This window comes from Rhodnius prolixus, unplaced genomic scaffold, assembly GCF_049639745.1.
Source record: "Rhodnius prolixus isolate KJV_2025 unplaced genomic scaffold, Rpr scaffold_9, whole genome shotgun sequence".
NCBI classification, from domain to species: Eukaryota; Metazoa; Arthropoda; class Insecta; order Hemiptera; family Reduviidae; genus Rhodnius; species Rhodnius prolixus.
The window spans coordinates 19,653,089-19,671,963 of NW_027411604.1; the positions used below are offsets into that span (position 1 = coordinate 19,653,089).

The 18,875-nt window shown below is 28.7% G+C and overlaps 2 protein-coding genes across 13 annotated transcripts in view; both read left to right on the top strand.

Annotated features, from left to right (window-relative positions):
• Window positions 1-15,244, top strand: part of pHCl-1 (pH-sensitive chloride channel 1) — a 300,587-nt gene extending 285,343 nt beyond the window's left edge. For 10 of the 11 annotated variants that reach the window (XM_074128593.1, XM_074128596.1, XM_074128592.1 and 7 more), the window contains one exon: window positions 606-15,244. In XM_074128593.1, the coding sequence (XP_073984694.1) occupies window positions 606-737 (132 nt within the window). In that variant the 3' untranslated portion in view covers window positions 738-15,244. The remainder of the gene's footprint in view (window positions 1-605) is intronic. The other variant, XM_074128591.1, reaches the window with a different exon arrangement.
• A 2,393-nt stretch (window positions 15,245-17,637) lies between these two features.
• Window positions 17,638-18,875, top strand: part of LOC141454409 (uncharacterized) — a 91,210-nt gene continuing 89,972 nt past the window's right edge. The window contains exon 1 of one of the 2 annotated variants that reach the window (XM_074128587.1): window positions 17,638-17,889. The gene's annotated coding sequence lies outside the window, so the exon portion shown is untranslated. The remainder of the gene's footprint in view (window positions 17,890-18,875) is intronic. The other variant, XM_074128586.1, reaches the window with a different exon arrangement.

Genomic DNA, 18,875 nt, shown 5'->3' on the forward strand with positions numbered 1-18,875 from the left:
GGAGACTTCCATAGCACTTGTTTCGTCTCGTTTTACCCGTTAAGCCAACTGAATTTTAAAGATGTTTAGTTTTGAAAATATTCAGTTTAAAATTTTTAAACTCAGCTCTTATGCAAATGGGCATTGTGACCCAAGTGCTAGTACTAAAAAAAAAAAAAAAAATGAACAAAATTTGACCCACGTCTCAAAAAGGTGCGCCATTCCTGAATTAAACCCTTAAGTTACTTTAACTATCAATTTTGCTGCAGGTACTCCATCTTAAGAATATTAAACTTTCTTAGCAATTAACGAATATTTAAGCAAACATTTTGAGATTCACATAAATAGGAAGGTTATTCATATGGTCTTGATACATAAGCTCCAACCATTTTAATTTATGAAGGGTCCCGAAATACAATTAAAGATAGAAGAAAACATAATACTATTGTGTTTTTAATGAAAAATCTTTTATTGAACAATAATATCAAAAGAAAGCTCACCAAATTTTTTTGTATTAGTACAAAGTGCATGGCTTCACATGTAGTTTTAAATTTAACACACAAATTAGGTATATAATAATTAAGATCATTTCACTTTACTGTTTCAATGTTTGTTTTGTTTTTAAGGTGAGAAAGAAGGAACCACCACATCCGATACGAGTGGCCAAGACAATTGATGTTATAGCTCGCATTATATTTCCAACAGCTTACGCTATATTTTTAATATTTTTCTTCATTCATTATAAAGGATTTTCATAACTTTCCTGGTTTGCCTCCTTTGTATTTTATTTATTTTTATTTTTTTGTTGTGGATTTGTACATATGTTATACATTATAAATTAAGTATACATATTCACATATTTTAAGAACTGCATCGTATGGACCATTTTTTGCTAAAATTCACACTTCTCTTTATTAAGAGAAATAAAATTTTATAATTAAAAAATACAATTTTATTTCTAAAATAAATTCACTGATCGTAATGCCAATTACTGTGGATTTTTTTCCTTTAATTCAATTTTAAATTACATAGATTTATAAAATTAATACAATTAATTATAATATTGACGAAATTTTTTTTAAAAAAACACACGATATTTTGCTTTAATTTTAGAAATTAAAAGGTGCTTTGACTCGAAAAAAAACAAAAAAAAATGCCTCCACAAATTCGAATTGCTTTCTTTGAAAATAGCAATTATTTATTTATTTGTTTTTTAAAATCAAATGCATAAAAAAAAAAATTAAAAAATTAAAAAGTCAACGAATTTATTATCTAGTGATTTTGTAAATATTTATTGAAAAGTGAATTAAATGATATTTTTTTTTATATACATATAAATTTCTTTGAAATTTTGTTAATATACTGTTATATTTATTGAAATAATCGTGCTTGTAGTTAAATGATTTATAAGAAGCAGTTTTTAATAATAATAATAAATTTCAATATAAAAAAAAACCTTATACTTATCCTGTTTAAAACATTCATTTCATATGTAAAGTGTTTAAAAGCAAGAAATTATGAATTTTACAGGAAAAAATATTTTCGCTATATAAATTTTATTGCTTAAGCTGGTCTTGACATCAACATTATCCTTAGAAAAAAAAAGTTGAACTTATTTGAGAATAACTGGCTAACAATGTTTAAATATTTTTGAAGGAATATAATTTAAACCATTATTTTTAATATCTTTTTTCACTAAAGTAGTTCTTTTAATTTAAAAATTTGTTTAAAAAAATCCGTTTCCTTTTTTTATTCAAAGAAAAATAATTAAATAAAAAATAAGCAGAGGGACATCAGCTGGCAACCAGGTTTTTAGAGTCAGGGTTCTCCAAACTGTCATATTTTTGGTTAATATCCTTATTACAGTCTATTCAGGATTTTTTTCAATTTCAACATTTTGGCTCGATACTTTCTTAACGCAAGCATTTTTTAATCTAACGTACAATAGTTAGGTTTTTTTTTGGTGATTGGTAGCAAGCAGTTAAATTTCATGTGATCACATCATTTCAGAATTTTAAGTAAATATTCTTGTTATTATTATTTTTTTCACAGCTCCTCAATCTAAACTAGACTATGTAAAATAAATTTTGGATTAGTTTTCGAACTATCTACATTTGACTAAATATCTATTTCAACTTGCTTTATTGCAGAGTTCACAACTTAAATCGATGGCTATCTATCGATTCTAGTGGACTAGAATCTATTAAAAGACAAACAGTAATTTATGGCCATTGTTCTGGTTGGACATAAGTGACTACTCAGTGTAAATTCAGAATGAACCGACATTTAAATTACTTTTCTTAATTATTTCAAATAATTCTTAATTCTCAATTCTTAATATTTTTTTAAAAATTATCGACAAATATATTCGCCAATTATGATTTGTGTTTATATTTAGTTTAAATAGCTCACAATAAATTTCCTTTAAAAATAGAAAAGAAAAAAGTTTGGAGATCCCATTTATAAATGGTGTTTCATTCGTAAGTACAGAAAAAAAAAAAAAATTGTTATTTATGTAAATATTTTTAGCAATGCAACAAAATATTGTTCTGAATGTGTTTAATTCTACGTTAAAACAGTTAATTATTCTAAACTAATTAAAAGAAAAGGCTTAATTTAATTAATTGAAAAAACAATGAAAAAGCACGGATGTGATAATGTTATTATTATAATAATATATGTAATTTTATTTCCAAAAAAGATAAACTCAATTCATAATGTTACCATTGAAGTTACCTTTGTTTATGTTTATTAATTTTTAAGTGAAACCCTACGTTTTGTAGTCCATTTATTTCATTTATCTAATGATTATTATTTTATCCATAAGTATATTTATTGTATAAACAATTAATTTTCTTTCTTAAAAGAAAAAACAAAATTATTTTAATTGTACAATTTGTGGCATCTGTTGATTGTTGCTAATACAACTTATTTCGAAAGAAATCAATCGAAATGAAGTGATTTCCTCTCTAAATAAACACTAATAAATACGGGCAATTTGAAATTTATATTGGAAGATATAAGAAATAAAAATTAATTAGTTACTATTTTCAGTTCTGTGCAATAATTACATTTAATTTAATTTTACATTTTATTGACAAGTATACAGAAAAATAGCGATTTCTTTACTTTTTGTTATTGAATTATTTTTATTCTTTACCACTTCAAGTACTAGAAACTTATCTGATGAAAATAAATAGTCACTCTTCAGATGTACCAAAAAAATAGACTGCCAAATCGCACCTCAGGTTCTGCAGAAGATTAGTCAAATTATTAACATTTTTTTGGAAGTTGAGTGCAAAACTTTTCATTTTTTTGAAAAGAAAAGTAATAAATGTTTTCATCGGATTGAGCCTTAATCAAGTACACATAATTTTTCATTTGAGGATATGCTAAAGTTGTGGACAATTGCCCATCGGGCATCTTTAATTCATGGACCCCCAGGCTGAAGTGTTTAGAAGAAAAAAAGGGTCCATTTCATTCGATTAAAACTCAATTTTTTTTTTTTGGTTGGGATTAAAATAATAAACTTACATTAATACTATTGTCTGTAGATTATAAGTTTTTAAACATCTTTATGTGGAAACTGTTGTGGTCAAAATTACATTTTTGGGTATATTTCTTACCAAATATTTTGTGTGCATTTTTTTTGTTTATAGATAAAACTTCTCTCTCTATTTACTTTAGGGACGGTTATTCGGTGTCGAACTGAGTGAATACTCAGTAGCATTCTGACTTCTTTAATCTAAAACCTTCAGCAAAAATAGGTTACATTGAATAGTGTCCTGTTTCATCCCGGCGATCATGACGAGCTTATTTACCCATTGAGTTTTAGTAGTTCTTGTAGCGTAAAAATTTAGTTGTTTTACTGCATAAAATTTGTTGCAACCTACCCCTTACAAATTATCCATAAGATGTTTTTTCAAAGGTTGCCTACTGGAGATCACAATGATTATTCTTAACCTCTAAAAACTCTTACAAGTCCATAGTTTTTTTTTAAAAAAACCTATTTATATTCAAGATAGAATTTGGATGTACCTAAAAAATGCTATTACTCATCGTTTCATGAAACCACAAACCTAACATGATTATATCTTAAATCACTTAAATCACAAGATGCGTTTTCAATTCAAACAATTACTAGAGTTCCAATACAGGTATTTCCTTTCAATCTAGTGTCTTTACTTATTTGATCAAAAACAATTCATGCAAATTCACTGTTTATAAAAGATGCTGCCCATATTATTAATAATATTGAAAAACAAAAATGTTTTTAAGACCAAATAATTATTTTTTTCCTTGTACAAAATTAAGAAAAAAGAATCTACTGATAAAAGACTATAACTAAAGCACAAACTGAACAAATAATAACGAAATAGTAATTTACCCAAAGATAAATTATAAAACTGTCATTTGTAAAAGAAAGAAACTACAAAATTTATTGATGATTCATGAATTAAAATTAACTAATATTAATTATGTAATTATTTTAATATTTTTATTAAATAATTAATATTATTTTTGTTTTTGTTATTGTTTTGAAAATTTTGTTAAGTGATTCGTTATCACTGATGTTGATGTTAAATTAAAAGTTAAATTTAACTTTTAAATAACTTCAGAATAATTTCAGGTTAATGATGATTGCTTAAGATTAGTTTAATTTTTTTTTTATAAATAAAACAAGTTATTTCTGTGATGCATAATAATTTTTAATGTAATGAACTTTAGTCAATTTTAAGATTTACTAGTAAATTCATTACATTTGCCAAGTTATCTATGGTAACAGAAAAAAATAAAAGTATTTATAAAATAATCGGAACTTTGCCTAATTGAGTTTACCAAGGCTTATGGCCTTACTTTAGGACTGGTAGCCTAGAAGCAGATCCTGCATTATACACTATGAAATAAATAAAAGAATCAATAAAAGAAAAAAAAAGAAAGAGTCTAGGAGGTACCTTGTTTGAAAGTCTCTAGCTTGAAACTGCCTTCGCTAAATTATAAAACCTTAAGAGGTATTTGCAGTTGTATATTTGATAAAAAAGGGCCAAAAATTAAATTGTTAACACGCATTATTTTAAATACTTTATTGGTTTTATTGTGGGTAACCAGTTAATACAACTACAACCCATCCAACCCAAGAAGAATTGTGGGATATCCTCAAAAATCCATTTACGCAGGTTGAATGGTTGGAACATACAGGGTCCAGGAATTTGTTAAAAGAGTTTTGAAACTCGTAGTGAGAATCTTTAGTTTCAGAACTCAGAACGTTTTGACAACCTTATTGGTAACTGAACGAAATTTTAACAGTTCACTCCTTAAATCTAAAATGTTTTTCAACGTTACGCTTTTTCGTGCATTTTTTGACGATCAACCCTTATACAACTGTCCTACCGGACAGTTTTAATAACATGTACCATATAATAGAATTGTACGTTCCTTTCATTACAAGGTTTCGCAATTCCAATCCGATTTTGTGTCTTCAAGGTGCAAATATCGTCTAGAAATCCTTAACAAGCTTAATATAAGAATGGTGTGGGTGCATAATAGGCTTCCCAAAAAGCGTTTTGTAGAAGGAAAAACCAGACACAATTGTGTATTATTGAAATCTTAAATATACCGTTTATCATTAAATGAATGCAGAAAATGTTTTTTTGTAAAGTTAGATGGTTTATTTAATTCAACATTAGCTTTTGAATTAACTCTAAAAAGTAAAGTTAATGTTAAAAACATTCAGCAAGTAAAAACGTACTAAACTCAAAATATTTATTTTATAATTAAATGGCAGTTTTACCTAACATATTTGAGGCGCCACGGTAGCCGAGCGGGTTAAGAGGCGAGACCTGCAAAGCTAATATGTGCATTGTGGTACTGGGTTCGATTCCCGGTCTCTAGGCCTTGGATTTTATTTAATGGTTAAATGAGAAATAGTAAAATATGTTTGCTGTTCGCCACCGTCCGCGACACCTAGTAAATGGTAGTTGGACGTTAAGCTCCGCCTGAAAAAATAGGCGATTACTTACCTAACATATTTCAAAGCTTTAAGCGCTTTAACAATAACCTGCAAAAATGCGAAATAAGGAAACGAACAAGGACTTCTTTCTGGTTTTTACTGAAGCAACTTGGTAAATGTGGTATATATACTATAAATCTAAGATACTAATAAGTTCGTATTTACTGGACCAGACGATTCAGTTGTATTCTTTAAGTTGTTATTTTATAAATTTTAAGCTTTTACTCTATTCATTAAAATTAAATTTAGAGGTTTATATAGTTTTATAGATTATTTATCTTTGACTAGGATCATTTATTAATGATCTGCAAGCTTTATTTCACTTGTTGTTACGTAGTTTATTTTTTATAATAATTTTTTGTAGGGTCATTATTTTTATTTATTTCAACTCTTTTATTTTTTAATAATTCCTAATTAAATATTAATACATTTAAAAATTACTGTTGCTCCTTATATATGGATCTTATATAATATACAATCAAAATACTTTATTATTTTTTAAATTAGAAAATAATCTTTTTTTAAAAAAAACTCCTTTAAATTCTATTAAAGAGATTTTAACGTAAGATACTACATAATTTTCTAAACATTATTTATTCAGACGAAAGCTTGCTTATTTTTCTTTTGATAAAAAAAAACTAAGTCGTTCAGATGAATATTTTAGTGGCATTAAAAAAAAGTATTAAGCTGCTCTTACCTTCCCAGAAAAGTGCCTCTAAATTGACATTTTTATTAAACAGAGAATTAATGCTTCGCCGAATTGTAGACCGCAATATACAGTAAAACTTTTTTTTTTATTTAAATTGTAAACAAAATTGATGATATTTATTTATTTGTATTGTATTTAAAAATTTTAATCCATTTTCACTAAAATAATTGCTCACGTTTCTTTTTAAAATGTAATTTTAATTCTAAACTGTCTGTTAAAATAAAAATAAAAACAAATAACAGAATAACAATTGTTAACGCTTTAATTTTTAGTTGTATGCCTTCATGATTGATCAGGTTTGCTGATATTCATTTAAAAAGAAAATAATCAAATAAAAAAAAAAAAGGACTTGAATAATTCAGAACACTGACATACTACTAAATACATATTTTGTAAGAATATCCCTGGTATATATAATTTCTGATTTCTTGCTATATTTGTTTCCTACATTCCTTTACTTAATAATGTGTTATGATTTATTTTGTAATCTTAAATATACCGGCTATCATTTGAATGAATGCAGAAAATGTTTTTTGTAAAGTTGGATGGTTTGTTTTAATTCAATATTAGCTTTTGAATATTAGGTCTCAAAAAAACGCGAGTGAGGTAAAAGTTAACAAATTAAGACATCAAGAAATTTGAAGAAATTATATTTCTTCTTTGTTGCATTTGTTTTTATACATAAAGTTGAACATGTTTAATCGTTTAACGACATGCAATAAACTGAAATTTTTTCTAAATCACTTTTCATCAAATAAATTGTTGGAAAAAAATTACACGGGTATCTTAAGTGAAAAATTAATCATTTATGTGAATTACTAATACTACTAATCATTGTAGAAGTTAAAAAGCATATTTACTTTGTTTTTTTTTTATTTTTTCTATATTCTTTTTTATCGTTTGCTTCTAAATTAATGTAGCCAAATCTTCTTATCAAGATAAAAATGTTTTTTGTTTTTTTTTAATAGTACTGCCGTGTACTTGCGGAAAGATTAAGTATTATTATTTTATTCATTGATTTTAGTTTTCAGGGACAACAGACTTTACTGGCAATTTTTACTGTTGTAGAATAGAGGCCTTGCAATATTATTGGTCCGTTCTTAGAAGTAACAAATAATTAACATGGGGTCTATCCACTGATTTTTCTCTCAAAATAGAAATTGATACTTCTGCCGATTCCTCGATCATTTCAGTAATTAATGGCTAAATATTCTTCAGATGCTTAGATTTATTATTATTCTTTATTTTTTTGGTCTTGAATACATTTAAGAATAATTAGAAAAGTTAATTAAGCATTTGTAATATTAGCTATTGGTAATCAAGTGATTATGAAAAGTGTGAATAATGGAAAGCAAAGCTGCCAAATGGGTCCAACTTTACTGGTTTTCTGAGATAGAAAACATGCTAAACGAAAAGCTAATCCCCAGTTAAAGCTATCTGGTTTGTAACTGCAGTCCTTGCTTTATTTGGCTCTCTTACTAAGGATGGTGTTTAACATAAAATATTCATCATCCAACGGCGCTACAACTCATTGCTGAGTCTTGGCCTCCTCAACCAGTTTCCGCCAGTCAGCCCTGCTCTTTGCTGCCGCCCTCCAGTTGGGGATATTCAATAGCGACCTAGCATCACCTGCAACACCGTCCGCCCAGCGCAGCTTCGGCCTCCCAACTCTCCTAACTCCATAGAGGTGCTCATCCATCACCTTCTTTGGGATGTCCTCGTCCCTCATTCTAATCACATGCCCAGCCCACTGTAGTCTAGCCAACTTCATGAATTTACCCACATCTATATCTTTATACATTACATACAGCTCCTGATTCGTCCGAGGCCTCCATTCCTGTCCCACTGGGCCGAAAATTCGCCGCAGTATTTTCCTTTCAAAGACTAGGAGGCCTCTCTCATCTGTTTTAGATGTGGTCCAGGTTTCAGAGCTGTATGTCAAGATTGGGCGGATCAGGGACTTGTACAATCGCAGCTTCGTCTGCCTTGATATCAGGTGACTTCCCAGATGCTTCCGAAGCCCAAAGTAGCATCTATTAGCCGCTACAATCCTTCGCCTTATTTCGGCTAACACGTCATTATCTTCGTTTACCAGGGAGCCCAGGTAAACGAACTCGTTCACATTTTCGAATTTGTAGCAGCCAATTGTCACCTGACTCGTGGTTGGTGTACTCCTACCTGTTACCATGTACTTGGTCTTCTTTCCATCCTTCTAGCTGGGCCTTCCAAAGCTAGAAACGCTTCCTCTACTAAGGATGGTCTTTAACATAAAATATTATTACTCCAAACATATAATGCCATCATTCATTTATCTGTAAACAATGTTATTCTTTTTTTAGCCCAAATTTCTCCCTAGGTAGAGTATTCTGTAGTAGTTCGACACATGATGTGTTAATTGCATTACCAATAACCCAAGAAACAACACCGTAATATTGCGTTAAAAGAAAAATGAATTTTACGAGCTTCATTGAAGGTTAATTTCTTTTGATAAAAGTCTATGTATTAAGAATTAACATATTTAAAAAAAAGTGTGATCATTTTCTGTTATCAAGAATGTAGGATCATTGAAATTATCTTATAATAGATATGCCTCTTTGTTGCAACAAGAAGATAACAGAAATTAATGTTCCATCCGCATTAAGTGATCTTTCAATCCAAATTAAGTGCACAAAATCTTCTAGGGTTTCCAAAATTATTATCTTTACCACCTAGTAGCACCTAGTTAGTGAAAGGCGTACTTTATGATCATTAAAATGTTTAGGTAGATAGGAATTAGACTGTTGCTGTTACGGGTGAGTTATACTCCCTTGCCAGATATATAGGTCGTGTATGTGTCTACTGCAGGTATCTTAGTGGTTTTGTATAAGGTGTCTGTAGAGGAAATGTGGACGAATTGATGTGTAAGAAGGAGTATTCTGCGTAAGTGTTCCATTCAGTAGCCACTTGTGACAAGTAGTGAGTCTTTGGATGTATTCTACACAGGGAAATAATTTTTTTTGGCCTTGGCTTTCGCCATACAGCCAGCATCGTCTAGGTGCTTATCACTAGAATATCACTCACTCTCCATTCTTACTTATAAATACATTCGCTTCACACATTCATCCCTCTACTATATACAACTATATACAGCTAATGGATGGATCAGTACTCTATGTTGCTGCCATCCTTATAGCTTAACCGAAATTAAAATCACCGTAATCCTTCTCTAATCATCTTCTTCCATTCATTCTAATCGGCTATAACTTTTAAATACATTCATATTTCATTGCTAGCTCTGCTATAGATTTAAGCACATAGATGTTGGTGGAGAATATTATGTCTTCGTAGCGAAATGGTGCATCTAAATACCTGTATAACATTCGTTTCCTTTCTACTACATAACGTGGACATATCCATTATTATATGCTTGAAATCCACCTCCTCATTGCAATCTACGCAAAGAGGGGAGAGGACCTTTTTGTTGATCCATTGAAGATACGATCCACACACCGCGTGGTTCGCTCTCAGCCTGCTTATTGTCGTAACAATCTATTTATTAGTGACAGTTCCCCTCAAACCATGGTTGTCTAGGCAACTGATCTGCCATAGTTTTATAGAATCTCCATTTTTATTACCATTACTGTGCAAATTGTTAGTGCATTGTATTTCCTTGCTTGTCTGATATTGAGTGAACCCCGATCAAATAATAGATAAAGAATAACGTGATTTTTTTAAGGCGATGTAACTGATCGTCTTTGAATGCAATTCTGCATTCGCTTGCGGAAACCTGGTGTCTTTCTCGACAAAAGAATAATAATTATCATCATCATCATGGGCGCTACAACTCATTGCTGAGTCCTGGGCCTCCTCAATCAGTCTCGTCCATGATTAGCAGTAATTAGCTACCCGCAGAATGGCTCGACAATCTTCACTAACGCAGTCCTCCCATCGTAGCCTGGGCTTGCCTACCCGCCTAACTCTATCAGGTCGCGCCAGCATCAACTTCTTAGGCAGTTCATCATGGTTCATTCTGGCCACGTGTCCTGCCCATCTAAGCCGACCCAACCTGATCCATTTAACAATGATGACAAAAGAATGATTATGGTAATTACCGATCATATGATTCCAATGAGAATTCCTCAACCTCCTTGGCTTAGTTACTATAAATGCCTCCATCTGTTGTGATAAAACCAATAAAGGAACGTTAGTTCTTTTTAGATTAAACTTTTAAAATAGCCTCGGCTGTTAAACGGTTAAAGCAAGAGGAGGTTTTCCCGGACATTTAAAAATCAATCAAGTATAAAGCAACCAACAGATTCCATTTCTTAGGAATCACTAAGAGAGTTTTGACTGAAAAAATCTTTGCCTATATCTATTTCTCATGAACTTAGGAATCAAAAAGAGTCCACTGAAGCACTCGACTTTTTATTTTTGTCAATCTTTTTACTGAAATAGCAAATCTGAAAAAAAATATTTACATAAAAAAAAGTGCAATATTGACCATCGCTTTTTATTGAGACGGTAAATGGCGTAATTCGTGATTTGTTTTTACAATTTTGGCAATTCTTTCTGGCAAGTACACATAACTAAGTTTTCTAATTAAAAATCTATTTCTTAATAATTCTATGGCTGTATAGCTATCATATCTCTCTCGTAAATAAGCTTCTAAATATTGGTGCCTTTTGCTTAATTAAAAAAAATAATAATTAAATGCGTGAACTTTTATTTTAACCACAGTTTGCACAGCATTAAACCGAAAAGAAGGGGGAACACACATTTTATAAGAAAATATATTTTGGCACGGAAAAGTTATAAGTTTAAAATGTAAAGTTAATCAATTATAGTGCTATAAATAAAAAATGAATTCATTAATTTTAATGCAAAGAAGTATAAGTAATTATACCGTAATTCTTTTGAGTGTCTCTAAATAAAGAAATATCAGAAAAATAAAGCATGGTTCCATAAACGATTATTAAGGAATAAAACATGGTGTACTTAAAAAAGTAAAAACAGTTTCACCAAAAATAAGAGGTACTTAATTATTTTAAAGATTTTTCTTCTTTTTTTTTTGTATACAGTATTATTAAGTTCAAGATAAATCTAGAATTGAAAAATACTTACTATGTACACAGTTGGTTTAAAAAATTGTGTGCTTTAAAACATAATAAAATAGATTGTGGAGAGCATGGAGTGGAAATTAAATCAAAATTTTTATATTTGCTGCTATTCTTGCTTTGCAGCTTTCATTTTTTAATCATTTTCCTGAATCTAAAGTGTTAGGTGTTGCATGAGATATTCTTATTATGATTTTATTTATTACTACAATTTATTACTTATTACTACAATTTATTACTTATTACTACAATTTATTACTTATTACTACAATTTATTACTTATTACTACAATTTATTACTTATTACTACAATTTATTTCTTATTACTACAATTTATTACTTATTACTACAATTTATTACTTATTACTACAATTTATTACTTATTACTACAATTTATTACTTATTACTACAATTTATTACTTATTACTACAATTTATTACTTATTACTACAATTTAAGTGTTTTAAAATAAATAAAAGGCCATTGAAATTATCTTTTTAAAATTTGCTCCTTTGAATTTTTATAATAGGCCCCTTTAAGTTTTCTTTGCCATTTAAGTTGGTAAAAATGATTATCAGTTCATTAAACATTATAACTATCTCCAGTTAACAGAAATTAAATGTGAATTCAGAATTTTTATCCATTGTAAATTCTACTCCTTGCAATATTTTCTAAGCTAAAGATTCAGGAAAATCTGATCCTCCGTATGGAATTAAAAAGTAATAATTAATAAATATTTATAAATTTGCATAGCTTAAGATATGCTTGTTGTCCGAAATTTTAAAATTGCATTGCCCTTTTACTTAAATCAGACTAGCGTCTCTAGCATAAGTAAAATTTTTAGAGCTTAAATAATTTTTGTCTTTACTTTTTTTTTTTTTTTAATTTTTACTATTCAATTTTGGAGGTATTAAATTAAATTTGTTTATATGTCAAAAAAACTTAGAGTTTTTATTGTTTAAGAAATTATAAATGAAGATAAGTGCTTTCAAAAATATATTTAAAAAAAGACAGAAATTTCACATATTTGTGGAGAAAAAATATTTTCAAAATGTGTATCATTATATGCCAAGAATAATCAATATTATTATGTAAAGAAAAAAATATATTTAAATATATATATAAAAAACATTAAAAGAATATAGTTTACGAAAATAAATATTTTTAAAATGAAAACAAGAGTGCACCAATATTAGGAATTTGTAAAATAAAAATTTTAAAATTAAAAAATTACCTTAAAAAGTAATATAGCTTTAAAACAGGTCTCTTATTATAAATTGTTTTGGAATTGTAAAGGCGGCTGTTATGAAAGAAAATTTTTAAAATATGTATAAATATATAATATGCCTTCATTTTTTGTAAAAAAAAAAAAAATAATAATAATGATAATTCAAAGATGTTTTTTAATTTTTATCGTTAGATTTGCTAAATAGTTAATTTTTATCTTTTTTAAATCTAAATGTATTTGTGATAAAGTACTTAAAAAAAGTAAAAGAACAAAACTTAAATATAACGTGTTTTTATAATTTGTTCCTGCACAGATGCACTTTACATATTATATATACACAAACATTAAATTAAAAAAAAAAATATTATATATAACTAATTATAATTTATAACAGTTTATAAAAATTTAATTTTTCAAACAATACAGGGTGGAACCGGATAAGTGACGAAAATTTTTTTCTGTTAAACAACATTCAAAATGTAGTAGAACGCCGCCTGAACGAGTGTTCTATCTCTATCTGTTAGAAAGTTATGATTTTTTCAGGTTTTCTCCGACTAAACCCGACCTTACGTCATAAACACACTATTTCTCAACTTGTGTCTCACTAATTTCATTTTTCAACTCATTTTCGGATTCAGCATTAAATTTCCTATAATAATAGATCATTTTCGTAGTTATTTAACTTTAATCAGATTCATTTATTACAATAAGAAAGTTAATTTTTTTAGGAATTTAGAATTTTCATGAATTTTCAAAAATTAGCCTCCTCGACAAAATTGGTCTTAGAGGCTGTCAAATTTCCCAAAAACTGCTCCTTTTAATACTCTTTCCAATGGTATAATAATCAGTTTCAATAATAGCTGTTTTCTTTGGTCTATTACTGAGAAAGTGCTGAAAAACACGGTGTTAGCGAAGGAAGCGTACTCGCATATCAAAATTATTATTTATTAACAAAATCATTTCTTTAAGCGTGTAAAATACATAATTACTTAGTAATTATTGATGTATCATGTTCTCAAAATGCCGACCTCGATTCCTGACGCATAACCGAGCGCGTTTTCGCATTGCTCCCACTGTTGTTGAATCTTTCTCACGTTAGCAGAAATTTAATTTATCAACAAGACGGAGATCCACCTCATTATTCGGTGAACGTTTTCAGCAACAGTGGGAGTAATGCGAAAACGCGCTCGGTTATGCGTCAGGAATCGAGGTCGGCATTTTGAGAACATGATACATCAATAATTACTCAGTAATTATGTATTTTACACGCTTAAAGAAATGATTTTGTTAATAAATAATAGTATTGATATGCGAGTACGCTTCCTTCGCTAACACCGTGTTTTTCAGCACTTTCTCAGTAATAGACTAAAGAAATCAGCTATTATTGAAACTGATTATTATACCATTGGAAAGAGTATTAAAAGGAGCAGTTTTTGAGAAATTTGACAGCCTCTAAGACCAATTTTGTCGAAGAGGCTAATTTTTGAAAATTCATGAAAATTCTAAATTCCTAAAAAAAGTAACGTTCTTATTGTAATAAATGAATCTGATTAAAGTTAAATAACTACGAAAATGATCTATTATTATAGGAAATTTAATGCTGAATCCGAAAATGAGGTGAAAAATGTAAATAAGTGAGGCACAAGTTAAGAAATAGTGTTTTTATGACGTAAGGTCGGGTTTAGTCGAAAAAAACCTGAAAAAATCATAACTTTCTAACAGATAGAGATAGGACACTCGTTCAGGCGGCGTTGTACTACATTTTGAATGTAGTTTAACAGAAAAAAATTTTCGTCACTTATCCGGTTCCACCCTGTATATTATTTCAAAATGAAATGAAGAAAACAGCTCTATGATTATTAATTTTTTGAATATTATAATATATTTTTCCTATCTGCTTATTAACTTCGATCTTTGGAGTTTCAAGTATTTCTAAATAAAAGAAGCTCTTTTATTTTCATTGGTTCAGTTTACTGTTTTTTTTAAATAGTTTCATTAAAAAAAAAAAATTGCATTATTGCAAAAGATGTGGGTTGTGGACGAACAAATAATAAAATACAATATAACCTAAAATTTATGTAGTAAATTATTATTATTATGTCGGTGTTATCGTAATTTAAATTAAAAAAAAAGAGAAAAAACTGTAAATACTCAGAAAATGTAAATATTTTTCTTGTATATTTATGGAAATAAGTTTCAATAAACTGTTACACCTTTCTCAGTTTAATTTTCTTAGTTTCTCAGATTCAATGTCCGAAGCATATTTCCTGATATTGTGGTGGAGATTGTTGGTTACTTAATGAATGGGGGGGCCTATTAAGCAGGAAAGAAGATTTGTTGAAAGACAATGGTGGGATATTCAGAACATTACGACCTTCTAAATTTCAGACAAATGAAAGCATTTGACGATCTTTCTAAAGTATGTAATGAATACAGGATAGCAGGTGACTTAGAGGGTTGTCGTAACCTATTACCTAATCAAAATGATCACTTGAAATAAGTAATCACAGGCTTTTTTTTTTTTTTTTTTGTTAAAATCTTATTTTTGCTTAATTTGAGAAGTTTTAAAGAGAAATGCATAATTTCGAATTTATTAAATTTATTTTATCATAGTGCAAAGTCTGTTTTGGAATTACACTAAATCCAGTCCATGGGTTTTTGATAATACTATTTTTGCGAGCGTTACAACAAAAGAAAAATTATTAATATTATGATAAAGAGGAAATAATCTGTTAAGGAATAGTTATTTATTTAACAAGTGTGGAAAGTAGTACTTTTCCTCACGCGAGGCAGGGTTTGCACGCACGAGCGAGCGAAGCGATGCGAGTGCAAGTGCAAATTGCCGAGTGTGAGGAAAATACTTTACACTAGAGTTAAATATTTTATTTTTTCTGCAACCATTTATTAACTAATAAAATTAAAAATTTCATTTTTACAGTCTACAAAAAGTAATTTATTTATTATAAACATTTGTTGTTATATTACAATTATTTACATTACTTACGTATTTACATTACTTATTACATTTTCTGCTGTTTCTTTTATTGATGGAGGAGTGTTTTCTAAACAGGCATCACTAGAATCCATTTTAAATTTCTATAAGGTAACACTATAACCTTTTTAACTGTTATAATTAAAAATATCTAATTATTTATTAAAGTATTATTTTTATTTCTATATTCCTTTCAATTTTTATTTTATTTTTTAATATTCGTTTTTTAATTATTTAAATAAAATAAATTTAAATAAGCTTATTAGAGTTTTACAGAAAATATTTATGTTAATAACAAAGGGAAGGTATTAGCTATGAGGTTAGCATACTGGACTCCCACGCGGAGGTCCCGGGTTCGAATCCAGCAGCTGACCCTTAGATTTTCTCTTCCTAGGAGCTTCTTACAGCTCATTGACCGGTGATGGACAGTGTTGTCTGTAACGAGAGAACACTGTCCGGAGGCCGGCAGTGCACTGGAAAAAGCTCCGGGCTGTTAATGCGCCAAAAAAAAAAAACATATCAAGGAAGCACAATAAAGTTTTTCCACTCACTTGTGCGGAAAGTGACACTAATGGGAATTTCCCCCCACTAGTGTGGGAAGTTGGGCATTACACAGCTGATTTTAATTGAGTAATGAGAACTTCCCTACATGGTTGCAGAAAAAAATTTTACTTGAAAATGCTATAATTAGTTCATAATTATACCACGAGATGGCATAGTAAGACAAGTAAAAAAGCATACTAGTAAGAACAGAAAATGAATATATCTATTAAATAATTACTTTTTTTTTAATTGATAAAGCCAAATTTGTAAACAAATTACAGTAATTTAAAATAGTTATAATTTGACTTCCTTTGAACAAATTGTTACAAATTTATGTACTATTTAGTCCGGTAAATATTCAAATGTAATAGATAATCTGCAATCTAAATCTGAAAAGTCCATGCTTAATTCTCTAATAAATCAATAAATTATTTGTTGATTGCAGTATAAATAAAAAAAAAAAATGCACAAACACACTAATTTCGGCAAGATAATAATGCATTCGCTGAAGTACCCAATAAGAATAAATGCTAGTTTAGAGTACCATTATTCTCCAAGGATAATGCTTAAGTCCTCAGAGGAGTACTTAAAAAAGATTTAATGGAAAAGGACGCTAGCGGTAACTTAAAATTATTTGAAACGAAACTTAGGCACGCCTGATACAGGAATTCAGCCAGGTAACGGAAATTCCTCTTATTTTGAATTGAAAACCTTGGCTAAATGATGGTTTTTTCCCCCCAGTGGAAATGGAAAAAGTTTATGACTATGTCTGTTTAGCAGAAGACTAGCAATTTAATGTCGCCATGGGAGTACAGTGTACCCAGATCACATTACCTATGCTATGCTTTTTGTATTATGAAATTGTTTGTAATAAAATAGTTGGGCTCGATATAGAGATAAAAACTTTGACTTAAAAAGTTTCTGAAAAATACATTTTCTACGCATTACCTTCCCAATTTGACTCATTTAAGAACCGTTTGATGTATCCAACTTCCACTCCATGTCCCACCAGATGGTGGTGCTATCTACATCATCCAAGTAACGCTTACAAAAATAAAAACACTTCTGGTGGGAGTTGGAATGTTGTCAGTTACTCAGTTTTAGTTTTGTTCGGCAGTGGTGCAGAGTGGTGTGATCTCTTCGCTGAAAGTGTTTAGTTAGTTTAAAGTGTTAATTTTGTTGAAATTTGTTATAATTTTTAGTAACATACATCATTTTTTTTTATCTTTTGTTACGTTTACAATTAATTTTAAAGTGTTCAATTTTGGTTTGAATTGAAAACTTTTAGTGCCCAAAAAAAAAGATATTGAGAAAAACAGTAGTAAAGTATTTGACAGGTAATTTAAAGTGTTCCAATTTCATTGCTTATTAGTTTAACATTAATTGATGTCTTAAATTTATTAATTTTCTTTTAATAATTTCTTTTACCCCTCAAAATACTTATATATTACTCCAAGAATAATTGTGCTTTAATAATTAAAGAATATTTATGATTGCGCAAATTTCTCGCATAAAATATTAAAAATTTATTACAGTTAGGAACATTCATAATTACAAATTAATGGATATTAAGCGTAAGTTAATTTAAAAAAAACAATAAATTCTTATTTATGTTCATTAAAAATTGTAATAGAATTTTTAATAAATATTTAAGGAGAATATTAACTTAAATTCGCGATTAATTAAAACAAACCAATAAGACTATTAAACGAATCTATTTATTTTTCTGCTAAGAATTATCCATATTTTTTAGAGCAATATTCTTAGTTCCCGTCTGTTTTAATGCCTTCTCCTGTGTGTTACATAATATTCTATGTATTATAAATAAAAAATCCGTCTTAAAACTCTACGAAGGTTACTGTAACGTTTTCTCACAAACTACCTGTTAAAGTCCCTTTAACTGCACATCCTGTGCAGGTGTTTCACATGTTATTATTTTTTTCTCTACATTCCACCCACATATGTTAAAAGTCTGTATATATATCTAAAAAAAAAGGCAAATATTTAGGTTTTCCTCTGTTTCTATTTGCTTTGAGAAAGATTAGTGACCTTAAAAGAATTGTTATCTCTGATAATGTCATTAGCACAAGATCAAAGATTATATTTATGAGTGTAATATGTTTTTATTATGAAATATTGCACTTTGAAACACAATCTTCTACATTTGAATATTCGTTTACTAAAAAAATTAGGCAGAAATACAGTTCAGATTTTAGGAAACACATAAGAACCTACGAAAGAAAAAAATGAAATACCTCCATGCATTTAAAAATATTTATCTTTAATACAGTAAAGCTAATAGATAAGCTACGACAACATCGAA